We start from the raw sequence: 15,435 nt of genomic DNA, 5'->3' as shown, positions 1-15,435 counted from the left end.
ATGAAATTTCTCACTTATCAATTGAAGAAATTCGTTATGTAAGTTCAAAAGTTATAATTGTTTTCATGTTCAAGTCTTTTTTTGAATATGTTACCATATTTTTGAATTTTCTCTTAAGACATATATCACAATTGTATAATCTATGCAACTTAAATGATTCTTTTTATTACAAATGTCCTTGTATATATATTATTATTTTATTTTTTATTTTCCTTTTAATGTTTATCAAAGAACCAATGATATATTATTTCGTTAATAATTCATTCATTATAGGTTCTTGAGTTATGTGATAATGAAAATTAATCAAATTTATGCTTATATTTTTTGAAAAACCTATTTTCCATTATTTTTAATATATTGATATTAGTAAAAACTTTTTTTCAAGTTCAATGCAATTATTATTTATGACCGCGCGAAGCCCGATCAAATTACCTAATTTAAAATATTTCATTACACTTTATATCACCATCACGTAATGAGTAGATATCACATATTTTTAACTTGTATCAATAGATCCAGATGATGGAGCAAATTTTTACTTGTACTTAAGAATCACTGTGTTTGGGGTACATCGAATATAATATGTATCAATTCTCAATATCAAATTTATTTTGTATTCAATAAAATATAAGTGACAGAGATGAAATTTGTATTCTAACAACAATGTTTATAATATGTATTGACTGTATTCATGATACAAGTACAACAATTGTATCCCATCAAATATAAGTGAGAGAGAGATTAGATTTGTATTCTAACAACGATATATATATTATGTATAGATTGTATTCATGATACAACATACATATTCATTCTCTCTCCCACCCCCATCCCACTCACCTCTCTCAATCTCGAAGAAGCACAAAAAGAGAGACAGCATTTGGACTTAGGCTGCAGGTTATACTCTCACACAACCATTAATCATTTTTTATGACAATTTTCAAGAGAGGACCACTGGAGGCGTTCAATTCAAACCCAAATAAACAAACACATCAGAAACGATGGCCTCCGGAGTTTCACTTGAACATGAAAATCCCCTTTTAAACGATTCTTTTGAAAATGCATTTGCATAGTTCCGTTCAAACATAAAGGAACAAAGTAAACACTTGAAACTCATGAGCATAACATGAAAATATAATACAACTATTGATCACAACTTGTTCACTAACTAGAATTGCTTGTCACTATGCATGCGCTAACTTGGCCAAAAGTACCATGTCTAAAATTTTAACATCAAGGGTATCATCCACCTTTACAATCCCATCAGTGCCATCAACACCAATAAGCTTGCCGGTTGCACCACGTTGAGGACCACCCATTATCTTGATTTTATCAGACTTCTTTGGTACAATTATATCAATTTCAGTTGGGTGCGCAATGATAGTGTCACCATTGCCGCTTGATCCAAGACCAACACTACAGGAACCATCCTGCTCCACAAGCAAGTTAGAGAATACTGGTTAATTTTCCAATGAAACTATTCCCTTGAAAAGAAAGTTCACAGCCAGATACAAAAAAGCAGAAGAATCAACCTCTGATTAAATAGAGCCATTAGCACAGTTTTATATACGTTACACACATTCACTTTAATGGCTTCTATACACACTACTGATGATGGAAGAACGTTCTGAAAAAATGTGGTTAAATAACAATAACAGAGCATCACATCAAAGTTAAAGAGTGGATAGTTTAAAGTTGTAGAACTAGAAAGATATCAATCATTTCGAAACGTCCCAGTACCGAGAGCACGACAATTGGAACAAATAGGATGAATATTTTTAGTATAAAGTAAAAATGAAATTACAAAGTTCAAGATCTAATCCAGCAAAATTAGAGAAAAAACATTCATTTGTCTAACTCCGTCATTTTCACAACCCTTATTTGGGATAACTTGAATATTCAATAATCCCTTTCGAACTAATATTCACATGTGCATTGCTCTTCTAGCTTAGAGCCATGCTCCCTCGTCCATTTATCAGTATCATTGTTCTATTATTATATTATATTACTATTGTTGTTACTTGGGTTATTTTTTGTCGTTGGTAGTTGTCCTTTCTACAATATTTTTGGAAACGCTTTTCTTAAATCAAGGATCTATGCATACACCTCAACTCTCCCGGACCCCCACTTCTAGGATCACTAGTATAATGTCGTATTTACATGTGCAATGCATCTTCCCAGGAAGTGGTTAAGAGGTTTCGATGCACTTCTCAACATTCTCTAAATGTACAATTTTAAAAATAAAAATAAAAACCTCTAAAATGTAATGATCCCTATATCCCAATTTATGTGACATTTTCCGCTTTTCGAGATTCAAACAAACATATAATTGGACAGTATCTATTAGTTTTTTGAAACAAAATTATATGTTCGAAAACTATATTAAAGGATTTATAAGTTGTAATAATTAATAATTCGAGATAATTAGAAGACAAAAAAAATTATGGTCAAAGAATAATTTGTTTGACTCGAAATCCGAACACCATCACATAAATGGGACGGAGGGAGAACTAATATTTATCACATGCACAATCAGGTCGTATGTGAAGCGAATTCCCACTATGGAGTAGATAAATTAGTGCAGGATATCATACCGCTAACACCTCATGGACAACTCCGATGACAGTATCATCATTGGACTTCCGTACATTGACCAAGATATCAGGCAAGAGCCAAGGACCTTCTGTATCCCCACCTGCAATTTCAAAGTTGTCAGCTATACTGGATGTTGAAAATAGTATTGCCAACGGCTCTTCTAGATAAAATAATAAAATGAATTTGCAATGATGAACAACATTAAAGGTCATTCTCCTCTATGTCTAAATCATCATGGTGCAAGTAAAGACGCAACTGTTCGGACAAATTTGCATTCCTCACACTGCAATTTTGATTAACATTAGAGCAATTTCTACATTATAATCAGCACAAACCATTGAGAAAATACAAAAATTGAACACAGTAAGCTAAATGACAATTTTAATACTGCAATGTTCTGTAAATCAAAATGCACGAATATGAATAACAAGGACCACCAGTTCATCACATGGCAAAGTGGAAACAAGAGACCATCTGATCTCAATAAAATGTTTTCTATTGCTAGACAAGATATTATGGGTAAAATATATAAAATCTGCAGCAGTCACAAGTTTACCAGCTCAATAGCGTAAAATGCTTCTCATTTTAACTTATCAGTAATATATATATTCTAAGTGATTTGCCATTCCAAAAGACACAAATTATTGTGCCGAACAAGGGACACACCTCCTATAGGTGACATCATATCCAGCCCACCACTTCCAGGAGTCATTGGCTGCCCACCAGGAGTACCAGGTATATATGCTGAACTTGGTGTCATTGGTGGTTGTCCACCAGGAGTTGATGGCAAGTAAGGACTTGGAGCATTAGCTGCATGGAACAAAGAAAAATGGCATTATATACTCCATACAAGGATCGAAAGAAAAAAAATGCAGCTTTTACTCCTATAAATGAGACTTTAGGTTTACCATATGCAGAACCATTGTCTCTTGGGGTACCAGCATCACTGTAATTACCGCTAGGTGTATTAGTCCAACCAGAACCAGGAGTAGGTGCTTCATACGCCCTTGAACGAGGACTAGATGGCTGAAAAATGAACAAAGCATGATGATCTTTCTTTGTGAAGAGAAAAATGCATGATAATCCCCCCCCCCCAACCACAAAAGTTAGCTCAAAGGGAGGACTGTCCAAGCCTTATAAGAAGTCTACCCATCTCATTAACCATCGATCTGGGACTTTTGTCATTTTTTAACACCCCACCTTACGCCCAGTGCTTAGCATCTGGCGGATGGGCAATTTTGATTTTAGGAGCCCAACATCGGGTGAGATGCAACCTGGCTCTGATACCAAGTGAAATCGGGTCTTAGGCCCATCTCACACCCAAAAAGCTAGCTCAAAGGGAGGAGGATTGTCTAAGCCTTATGGGACTTGGATCATTCTTTAACCACCGGTGTGAGACTTTTGTCATTCTTTAACACCAACTAAAACCTTATATTAATGAAATTAATGAACTCTTATATTTATTGTTTCTAAAAAAATTAATGAAAAGGGTGTAAAAGGAGTTAGAGCGACAATTAAATTGGAATATAAATAATTTTCAAAAAGAATGGAACATAATGCCTTGATTTAGAAGAACTTCGTTCAACACGAAAACGATGCTCTAGCTATTTGAATTTCTAAATTAGGCATCGAAAGTTAAGGGTAACTTTGTGAAAAGATGGAAGTTCTATGTTCTCTCTCTAAGAAAACTTTTCTGATACCTCTTAGTCAGAAATACGAAGATGCATAAGCAGCAGTCATCTGGAATCAATATTTATGAAATGGGCCAAAATTTGTTCATGTTCAAGTTCTCTTCTAAGTTGGAAACAGAGAATGTAATGAGAGGTGATTGGCACCGGAAAAAACACAAACTCAAACTGCAATGGTGGACGCCGACGGTGAGATCTGCTCCAAGACATGAAGAGGTGAATCAAGTCTGATTGATAGGTCTTAGCCTTCGGTAATGGTCCAAAAGGTTTTCAAGGAGATCCGAGACCTCTGTGGTGGCTAGATTCAAACTGAAGAAGAGATGGAGTTGAGAAATCACTCAAAATGGGGTACGACTAATGGTTAGGGGTGACGGCGACGAAGTCCCACAGTGGTGAAGGTGGAAAGTGAAGGTATTGTCTCTAAGATTCAAATTTGGTGTGAAGCTCCTGTGAGAATCAGTATCAATTTGGTGTGAAGTTCCTGTGAGAATCAGTATCAGAGCTGCCAGAAGAGAGAGAACATCAGACCAGCGGATAATAGAAGGCACATATAGTACAGGGTAGCATTTCAAGGTGATATAGCTAGATGGGGCACGTGGGGTGTCCAGAAGAGGTGGAGGCCTTCCTAGGTTGGAATATCCACGTGACCATGCCATGGGGGAACATTATTCAGCCAACAGCCCTCTTATTCAATAAAAAGAATTTGGGTCCAGATCTGCTGACCCAAAGTCAGCATTATATCATGGAATGTCAGAGGGTTGAATCAACAATCGAAAAAGATGCTAACAAAAAAAAATATATCCACATATGGAAGGCCAATGTATTATGTTTTTCGTAATCAAAAAATGGAGGAGATAATAGAGTCATTATCAAAAAATTAAGGCCAAATAGATGGAGAAAAATTAGAGGCTAGTGGGACTAGAGAGAGCACTGTAACTTTATGGGATAGCTTACACTGTCAGGAGAAATTATAATATCAACAGCAAGTGTAGTCACCAAAAAATGGGGTCTACACAGGGTAAGAAGTATGCAGACTTGACCCTAACTTTCTATCCTCAGAGGTAGAGAGGTGTGGTTCCCAATAGGCCTTCGGCTCAAGGAAAAACAATCCAAAGTAGTCCAAAAAAGAAGTAATGGAAGTGAAAGAATAACAAAGCAAAATACTAGCAATGCGACCTTGTTTGTGTCCTCCTATCTAAGGTCATTTCCACTACATACGATTTACACGTGCAACGCACATACACCAAATCACATTTAAGAGAAAAGTACAGTTTATATAGAAATAAAGTGGAAAGCGTGAAAACCTGATATTGCGGACTTGACCCCCAGGAAGCAGGGTTTCCATCTTCCCAATCACCCCCCCTGTCACTGTGCCATTGCAACCATTTAATATAAAGAGAATAGAATTGCAATTCACCAAATCTATGGCAGTAAAAGCAACAAACTAAAATAGCAAGATCAATCTAACGCAAGAGCATGCCACTTAAAGTGTAATCACTAACACACATGAAGATAAAAAATCAGCACTCATTATATCTAGCAAATGCACAGAAAAGCTTTCAAGTTCAAGATGATAATTCTATAACTTATAGTCATACAAAGAGGGAAAATTTACAAGTCACATGTAAATTTCTCCTCTGTGTGGCTGGAAGTTCTAAAATTATAGCCTTAAACTTGAAAGCTTTTGTGCATTTACTAGATACAGTGATTGCTGATCTTTGGTCTTCATATGTGTTCGTGATTAGTTTCAGGTCTAAATAAGAACTAGGAAGATTACATGGCCTTCATTCTATTTTCAAAACCTTAAGCCATTGGGCTTATTTTCGCCAGAGAAACAACATACCTAGTTGGACTCATTGGATTCCATGCTCTGTCACGCATTGGCGTCCTCATGCCATCATGGATAGGTGTTGCTATAGAAGAAAATAACGAGAAGAGCTAAAGTCAAATAGCTGGGAGGGAAAAGAATGAAAAACACTATTGGAACAGGGCAGCAGAATAATGGACCTCCAGGATCTCTCATAGGTGTCATAAATGGGTGCAGTGGAGTCCTTGAAGGATGTGATGGTGTTTCACTTCCCAAACCATATCTAGATGGTTCCCTGCACACAGAAAAAATTGTTAGACGATGAACATGAAAAATAACCCAAATTTTAGAATGGACATATACTTTACCTGAACGGCACTGACACGTTAACATTATCAGAGATATGGTTGCGATCAACTGCAAGAAACATTGCAGTCAGCAATGAGTGAAAGCAGTCAAAAGTTGAACAAACAAAAACTTCAAAGAGAATATCATGCCCTAAATTTGGATGACTGTCCAAAAGGTGGATTCAAGATAGCCTCCATCCACAAAATTTCCAAAAGAGAACCCTTAGCATTTAAGAAATCACCCCACCCCACCCAAAAAAAAAAAGAGAGAAAAAAAGAATTCAGAAAAAATGAGGCTATTCTCAACATTACTGAAACACTTGCCTGTAACAACTTTCATCTGGGCTTCAAGTTCAACTCGGACTGAAGTTCCTTTGATATCAACAACACGCCCTTTACAGCCTTTGAATGGTCCAAGGCGAATTTTCACGTCAGCTCCAACTAAAGCATCGTGCCCTCGTCCACCTCTATGTCTGCCTCCATCTAGAACGCGCCAAGCATAAAGGTTGAGACTAATAATTCAATGAAAAACAAAATAAAGATAGAAACGGTAATAAAAAGCATTTAATAATAAACATCGGATGATCAGGGCTCCACACGTTAACAGATTTTTTTAATTTAAAAAAAAAACTTATTACATCCAGATATCACCATTATCAGAAACTTACAACTCATAGGTGGGCCACCTCTAGATGATCTCATTGGAGATTGAGGAGCACGTGGTGGAGGTCTCATATGCGCAAATCTTGATGACATGGGGTTACCCTAGAGGAGTTCCATTGTAAGAACAATATTTGCCAGCAAGACAATGTTAAGATAGAATTGCAAAAGCAATAGTGAGCTCAAACTTCCAGAAGCAAGAAAATACTATACATACATTTCTATCACCATTTGCCCGTGAGCCACCAATCAACACACAAGATTGGGTTTTGGCACAAATATAACCAGCATGCTCAAGGTGATGACGATCATAAATAAAAACTACTCCTCTGAAGATGTGTTCAACAGGACCTTGTTTTCCCTATACGTATCAAGAATTGTTATAACAACAACATACAAAATGTATAAACAATGTCAGTCCCAAGAAAGTTCTTAGAAAAGCCAATACTCACTTTACAAGGACCCTCGAGAACTTTTACCACGTCTTTCACCGCCAAGTGGTTCTTATACCGATCTTGGGCATTTCCTTTCTTTTCAACTTTCGCTTTGATCTCTCTAAGTCTAACAAGTGCTACTTCAGGTCTATCAGGCACACCCTTAAGGACCTATATAACATCACCCAAATGTGAGCAACACACTTAGCAGAATAATTTCAACCTCAAACTACAGTACTCACCTGGAAGGCTTCACTGTCTACACGAATAATCACACCAAAGCTCTTATTGCTGCAGAAAGTGTAATCAATTAAGAAATTTAGCTGTTGGTTCAAAAAGGACTACACTTTTTCATGTCCTGTTTACTCTCATAAGAAGCTAAATGCTTACTCTAGAATTACAAGATCATGGAGCTCATATTCCCCAATACGAGTGAGACCAGATGTTACTTCAGAACTCTCAACAACATTATCGGCAAATACACGGAGCTGCAGTATAAAAAATAAAAAAAGTTGAATCACCATTGGTCTGAAGACTTTAGATTAGAGATCTCAAATTACCATGTATGCTCAACTTACAAGCTCCTTTGTTGTATCAGATACCAGGTTAACCACATGTCCCTGAACAGAGACAACCATACCGGTTGCACCTTCAGATGAACCAGATACTACTTTCACGTGATTTCCAAGATCAAAGTACTTGCATAGCTCTTTGTCACTAAAAGCCAAAGTCTGCTCCCAAAATAAGTAAATAAAATGACAGTACTACTCATTCTGAGACACTTGATTCATGAAACAAGAAGTATTTAAAGAAGGGAAATATTACCAAAGGAAGGTCCTTCTGATTTGGTCTGATATGAACAGTATCTTCTTCGACTTTCTCAACATGGCCTTTCAAGTTTCTGAGATCCCCCTTCACCACAATAACGCGGTCACCCTTCATAAAATGACCTTTTTTCCTATTTGCAAACAAAGTAGATAGACTAGCCATATCACCATCCCCACCCTCACCAGTTTGCCGGAATTTCTCAAGTTCATCAAAAGTTGGCTGTATATTCAGGGTCCTGATTGATTTCATTGACACTGTCTTATACAAGAAACCATCTTTGAACATCATACCTCCAATATTCTCAAAATAGTCACCTGACATCGGGTCTCGCCTACGTTCCACACGTAGGTTCATCTCTCTGCAATCAATGAGAAACAGATTAAGCAATTCCATGTAGACCATTATTTGTGCTCTTATTGCAACTAGAGACACCAAGGAACAATTACCTAGCTTCATCGATATTCATAAAGCGTGGTGGAGGAATAAATGCCTTTTTCTTTGGAGCTTCCCTCCCTTCCTACAAAAGCAATACAACATGCAAGAAGGAACGTCAACCGTTTCTTTCGACAAGAAAGATTTGTTTCGAATAGGTGAGCACAATATTAATAATTGCCAAAAAAAAATAGCTTTATATAATGCTGTGGATCTACAAAGATGTATAAGTTAGCCAGGTTTCAACAATCCCTTTAATGAGATAAGGAATTCAATAGGTTCTTACAACATAAACATTTGATGCTCATGTATTTCAAGAATACAGAACCTATCAACTAACAAGTATAAGAGTGAACATACCAACTTGTTCGCAAGAGCCTGTAAATCAATCCTTGGGATTAATTTCACGACGACTTTCTGTCTCACATTATCTACATCCATAACCTACATAGCAGAAAGATCGATATCAGAACAGAACTTCCAAATTTACTCATAACAATAGAAAATGCAGAATACTTGACAACCTTTGCAAGGTCTCCCTTGTAAGTTCCCATCTTCATTCTGACCCAAGTATCCCTGGCAAGATCAACCGCTTTGCTTTCAACTGAAAGGACATCAGTCATCTCCTTTATGGGGACCAGCATTATTTTCGCAGAGGCATATATATTGCGCATACCCTTGCACGCCTGAAGCATATAGGCATGATACAAATAATCGGGTTATTGGGTGGTTACACGATGGACACATTATTTTAGCAATTCACATAAATATAAGCCAAAACAGAGCATACTGTATCATCTATGACATACCTCCCTCACGTGAGCTTCTTTGTCCGCTTCTATGTATATATAGTTCTTAAGATGATCAAGGGCTACAACTGATCGAATTTGCAATTCAGGTCCTCTATCAATCGCCTTTTGCATTAGGCAAACCGCAACCTCTCTCTCACGGCCAATCTACAAAACATGATGTAGCAACAAATTACAAGACAAAATGTGAAGGTTGAAAAAAAATACAAAGAAATATAAAAATGCCTAAGCACACAAGGGAGTGGCCCAGCCCAGTGATCAATGAAGTAGGAGAAGAACCACGAGATCTCGGATTAAATCCTAGCGGAGCCTAAAAATAATAGGTGATTTCTTTCCTTCAGCCTAAGCCTTTGTGAGCAGAGTTACTTGGTACCCGTGTTAGTGGAAGTAGCAGGCAACCGATGGAATAGTGAGGTTACATAAGATACCATGTACACCACTGTAATTTTAAAAAAATAATAAAATGCTGAACTTCACGGCAGAACGCCAACACCATACCGCACATTTCACCATCCAGAGCTTTGGATCCCTGACAGATGGCAAGAGAGCTTGCTGCTCAACATCTGTTGCTTCCTCATCATACTCAACATGAGGTGACCTCGCATATCTTTGCTTAATGCTCCTCGTAAGCTCCTCAAGGTCTTCTTCTTGGTCCTCATGCGGCAACAATCGGTGACGATATTCACGTCTGGCACCATCCTCGTCAGGAATATCTGCTCCACTATCTACTATGAAATCTGCAAAAGAAAATCTAACAATCAAAACCACAACAGATAAAAGACAATGCAGGGAGAAAGATACCACAAGAAAAGCTCAAAGTTATTACTCCGTTTATTTATTTATTTATTTATTGAGCAAGGTAAAGTATTACTCCGTTTATAAAATAAGTTCCCCTTATATTTTTCCTAAACAGAGACAAACTCAGGTCACACCAGCTTTCAAACTCATAGACTGGACAAGAAATTCCAGCTAGTACATTGTAGACTGCAAATAAACTGTACATAGCATCTCGAACTAAAGATTTCCCCGAGGATAGTGTCACAGCTACAACAGCTAACCCAGAAAGTATATGTGACAGATGTTGAATAATATCCTTTTCGGGGCAGCAGTGGAAAAGTTTCATTTAAAAACATCAAGAAGATATTGCAACGGGAAAGAGTGTATTTGCTCATGTAAGCAAAAACTAGTGTAGACTGTAGTCTAATATCAAGGAAGAAACACATCCAAAAATAGCACAACTAGTTACAGGAGCTTGATTGAGCCAGCTAAATAAGTTAAGCCATTGCTTTTAGAGCACAATTTGGAGCTGAGAACCCATCAAAACATCTCTGATTTCTCATTCCAAACGCATCACGAACACCAGCTTGCATATGCTTTCTTGATACCATTACGCATGACGCAAGTCAGTTCACAAAAAGGAGAAAGGAGAAGAACATGCTGCTACTGCATAATGCAGGAATAGTGTCCAACATTTTCTAACTCTATCTGGCACAAATAACACCTGTTTCATGTCTGAGTGCTCCTCCCCCTAAGGTTAATTTGATATAACGCAGACATCAAATTATGTTACCCAGCTAAAGCGGAGGGGGTGGTTTTGTCCATTTGGCAAATAAACTCCTTGTGGAGCAGAGTTGTAGATAGTGCCTCGCCGCAAAGAATATTCCATCTTCCACCTGAAGGTATGGAGAAACCCCCGCTAGTTTAACAAACAATTTCATATCTCATTCATCTCTTAGTCCTGAATGTTCCTCCTGAGTAGTAGGTCACTGTTGTTGTGCTGCCAATTTTGTTCGACATTAGGCTCTTCGTTGTTCGCCAGTGCACATAAATTATGAAGCTCCTTATTCAAAGCCACTTCCATTATTCCAGAATGATATGTGTGATCCATCTATTACCTAACCTGAATGATGAATTGCACTAGAAATCCTCTCACAATTCAAAGATATCCTTCCAAGGATATGTATCATGAGGTGAGGGCTCTGGCTTGTTAATATTGCTCAATTCACCATATTTTGCTTTAATTATAGCAGTCCACAGATTTCATCTTATTATACCACCAGTGTCATTACACTGCATACTCTTTTATTGAGTAATGGCGAGGTCTTCTATCCCAAGTCAAGTAATTACTTTTTAGGCAACGGTGTTAAATATATAACCGAGCTGTTTAGATAGATATGGGGAACATATAGATTTGATTGAAGCTGAATTAAAAATAGGCCAAAATCCAAATGGAGATGAAAGAGAGAGCAAAACAAGAAGAGATATCATGGAGAAGGAAGTTGGCATGTTTGTGGAACCAAACCGCAAACCGAAAAAAAAATCCAACTAGTGGTTTGGTTTGACTTGGTTTGGTATTGGAAAAAAAATTCGACTATATTTGGGTTGGTTAGGTTTTAACTAAAAAAAGAAACAACCCGAGACCAAACCAACCCGACATTATATATGAAATTTTTAAAATTTTATTTTATACATAAAAATATTTACTTTGATATAATTTTAAAATATTTCTTATATATTTCATAGTTTTTATCTTTTAATATATTATTTCAAGTTTAAACTTAGAATTCGGAATGATCCAATAGAGATTATAGTTCATAGATGTTGATAATTATAAAATAAAAATCAAATTAATACCACTGCAAAAAGAAAATCAATTCAACGCTAAGAATGACAACAATATTGAATATTTGTTCTGTAGTTTTACATTGGTTTAGACAATTAATTAAATATTTAGTAATGTAACTAATATTTATTAAACTTAATTTAGCATTAGTACTTTTAAGTTGTGATTATTTCCGTTCCGACTTTACAATATTTATTTACATGACGATTTCATTATTATTTTTTATTGAATAATTTTGTGTCAACAGTACTCATCACATATTTCATGTTATTTTTCTAAGGAAGACCTTAGATAATTGTATTTTGGTTGGACTAAAGAAATATATGGAGCACAAGTTAATTATATGTTTATATGCAAACTTTACCCAAAAAATCCAAAAATTTGGAAAAGATCCGAGGTTCATTAGTTTGGTTTGATTTATAAATTTAAAAATTCGACACAATGGTTTGGTTTGGTATTTGAAAAACCCGAACCAACCCGAGGTTGAAAAACCCCAAATTTTATTAATTTGGTTTGGTTTATAAATTTTATAAAATTCACAAATGGTTTGGTTTAATATATGAAAAATCCAAACCAACCCCAGTCTTGTACACCCCTACTTGTGGCTAAAGCAGAGAGATAGAAATACCAAGTTTTTATTCAAAAAATGGTCATTGCTAACAGAATGAGTAATCATATTGATGTGATAAAAGTGGATGGAACAATATTAAAGGATTTAGTTGAGATAAAAATGACTTCTGGATTCTTATGAAAGTTTCATTTTGAAGACTGAAACTTAGCGACCTATAATCAAATTAAGACTAGCTCGTACGATCACTGATGAAAGGAATATTTCGCTCCAAAAGTCATTTGAAAAGAAGTTCCTTGAAGTAATAAAGCAATGTGCTAGTCACAAAACTCCAATACCACATGGGTATACTATCCGGTTCTTCCAAAAGTGGTGGAATTACTTGAAAGAGGATAATATGGAGGCCTTCATATATTTCCATGACGAATCTGAGAAGAGCTTTAATGTCACATTTATACTTCTTATCCCTAAAAAGAGTGTGGTTAGAGAATTAAGAGATTGTAGAACTATAATTCTACTTGGTAGTTTCTACAACATTGTGGCTAAAATTCTCGCTGAAAGGTGAAGGGTGATGCCTAAATTAGTGTCCAGCAGTCCTATTGAATTCTGGAAAGGGAGGCAAACCATGGACATAGCTTTAACCGCTAATTAATGCCTCGATACTAGGTTGGGCGAGAAGATACCATTACCACGTACAATGTGCAAACTTGATATTGAGAAGGCATACATTCATGTGAATAGGGAACTCTTGTTAAAGGTTTAGTCTTTGAGAAGAAAATGATGAATTGGACTTGGCATTATATGACCACTTTCAAGTTCTCGGGCTCTTTGTACTATACATGGACCATCACAGGGTTTCTTTGCTTCCCAACAAGGCCTCACACAATGAGAATTGAGATCATATTTCTCATTTCCTATTCTAATTGGCAACGGATTGACTTGGTAAAACAACCAACTCTACAGTTCAGAAAGCTGGATTAGTGGTTCCAGAGTGAAAATGCAGACAGGATAACGACCTCTCTATTTCACATCTTGTCTATACATATGATTCTCTTAATTTTTGTGAATGGAAATGAGTCAATTAAGATATTTGAGGCTGATACTATGTGTGCTTAAACTGGACAAGGAGCAGAATAATTCAATTGAACACAACTCAAGATTTGATTGTTGTTGAAATTTTAGGATGCCAAACACAGTTTCTTCCTACTAGTTACCTGGGATTCTTCTGGCAGCACAAGCAAAATCTGAATTTATTTGACAAGGAGTAGTGGATAGATGTGAATCAAAATTGGCTAATTGGAAGGAGCAATATCTTTTTCGCAAGATAAATGGTTGGGATATCTACCCTTAGAGAATAATATTAAGATTTGTACTTGAAAAAGAATTCAAGTAACAGAATATTTGGCAGGCAACAGTTGGAATACAAAATTCAGACGAAACACAAATGATTGGAGCTGAATCAGGTTGCTGAATTCTTCAGCATACTCCTTCATCTGTAAGCTTAACCACTGATGAAGATCATTTGAAAAGGAGAGGCCTTTGATCATTTGATAAGGAGAGGCCACAACAAAGGGATTTATACTGTCAAGACATGTTTCAATATAGCATAAACTTCAACCAACTTCTTTTCCGGACTTCAATTTCAAAAACAAAAGATTTCGCAAGTTCAGCTTCAAACATATGCTCAAATTGACCCTTAAAGATCTGAAAGACCGTGTCATTGAAAAATAAAACTCTCCACCTATACCGATCCTACTTCATCTGCTTATCCCCAAATTCCAATCTTTTTTTTAAAAAAAAAAACAATATTTTCAATCCATTTTTATGATAAATTCTTCATTCTATTCAGGCAACTAAACAAATCAAGCTGAACAACCAAAAGGAAACAGAATAGATAGTAAGTCTAACCATCTTCGCCTTCTTCTTCCTCCTCATCCTCATCACTATCTACAGCAGCTTCTAGGTCAAAAAACTCCGAACCAGTCCTCCGTTTAGGTCGTCTTCTCCCACCACCGCCTCCACCTCCACCGCCATAATCCTCATCATCATCGTCCTCATCCTCATCGTCATCTTCCTCCGCCGCATCATCAATAAAATCTGATCTACGACGTTTCCGTCCAGCCTTCCCTCCATCGTCCTCTTCCTCCTCGTCCTCCTCTTCATACACGTCCTCTTCTTCCTCCTCTGGCTCATCGTCATCGTCGTCGTAGTCCCGGTGGCGCGGCATATCGGAATTGCTTCGAATTTGTAGAGTTGTGTTGAGTTATAGAGAGATTATTCGAAATCCTTAGGTCCAAGTGTTGAAATGGGAAGGGTTCACTGGATTGTATAGGGTGATGGAACCCTAGGTGAGGGAGAAGAAGATTTGATGAGTGTAATGGGAAAACAATGGAGAAAAATAACAAACTAGTCCCTCAAGTTAGTAGTTAAACTCAAAATAGTCCTTAATATACATTTTGTTATTTTTCTTCTCTCTCTTTTTTTGGGTAATTTAATCGATATTATCACCAAAGCGAAAATTAAAAAGTGAAAGAAATTGTTCTCGACAATCCAAATACTGTTCAACGAAGAAGGTAATAATAATATCAGTTATTTATTTAGATTGATGTACAAATAGTTGGGTGCGAAGCTTTCTGTATGAAAA

The 15,435-nt window shown here is 36.6% G+C and overlaps 1 protein-coding gene across 1 annotated transcript; it reads right to left on the bottom strand.

Moving 5' to 3' along the window:
• Window positions 1-1,014: 1,014 nt before the first annotated feature.
• On the bottom strand, window positions 1,015-15,212 carry LOC101260813 (putative transcription elongation factor SPT5 homolog 1). Its single transcript, XM_004237681.5, has 22 exons — window positions 14,700-15,212; window positions 10,099-10,337; window positions 9,601-9,747; window positions 9,316-9,477; window positions 9,152-9,235; window positions 8,806-8,876; window positions 8,357-8,717; window positions 8,110-8,262; window positions 7,922-8,019; window positions 7,774-7,822; window positions 7,550-7,702; window positions 7,315-7,458; window positions 7,106-7,202; window positions 6,762-6,920; window positions 6,459-6,507; window positions 6,291-6,385; window positions 6,127-6,196; window positions 5,588-5,651; window positions 3,504-3,621; window positions 3,262-3,405; window positions 2,595-2,695; window positions 1,015-1,430 (listed from the first exon to the last, which is right to left on the bottom strand). The coding sequence occupies exons 1-22, from the start codon at window positions 15,016-15,018 to the stop codon at window positions 1,185-1,187; spliced, it is 3,123 nt and encodes a 1,040-aa protein (XP_004237729.1). The 5' UTR covers window positions 15,019-15,212; the 3' UTR covers window positions 1,015-1,184.
• Between the last annotated feature and the right edge of the window lie 223 nt (window positions 15,213-15,435).

The sequence above is a fragment of the Solanum lycopersicum genome, chromosome 4 (assembly GCF_036512215.1).
Source record: "Solanum lycopersicum chromosome 4, SLM_r2.1".
NCBI classification, from domain to species: Eukaryota; Viridiplantae; Streptophyta; class Magnoliopsida; order Solanales; family Solanaceae; genus Solanum; species Solanum lycopersicum.
Note: the sequence above shows the minus strand (reverse complement) of the source record. Positions and strands in the feature narration are given on the sequence as shown.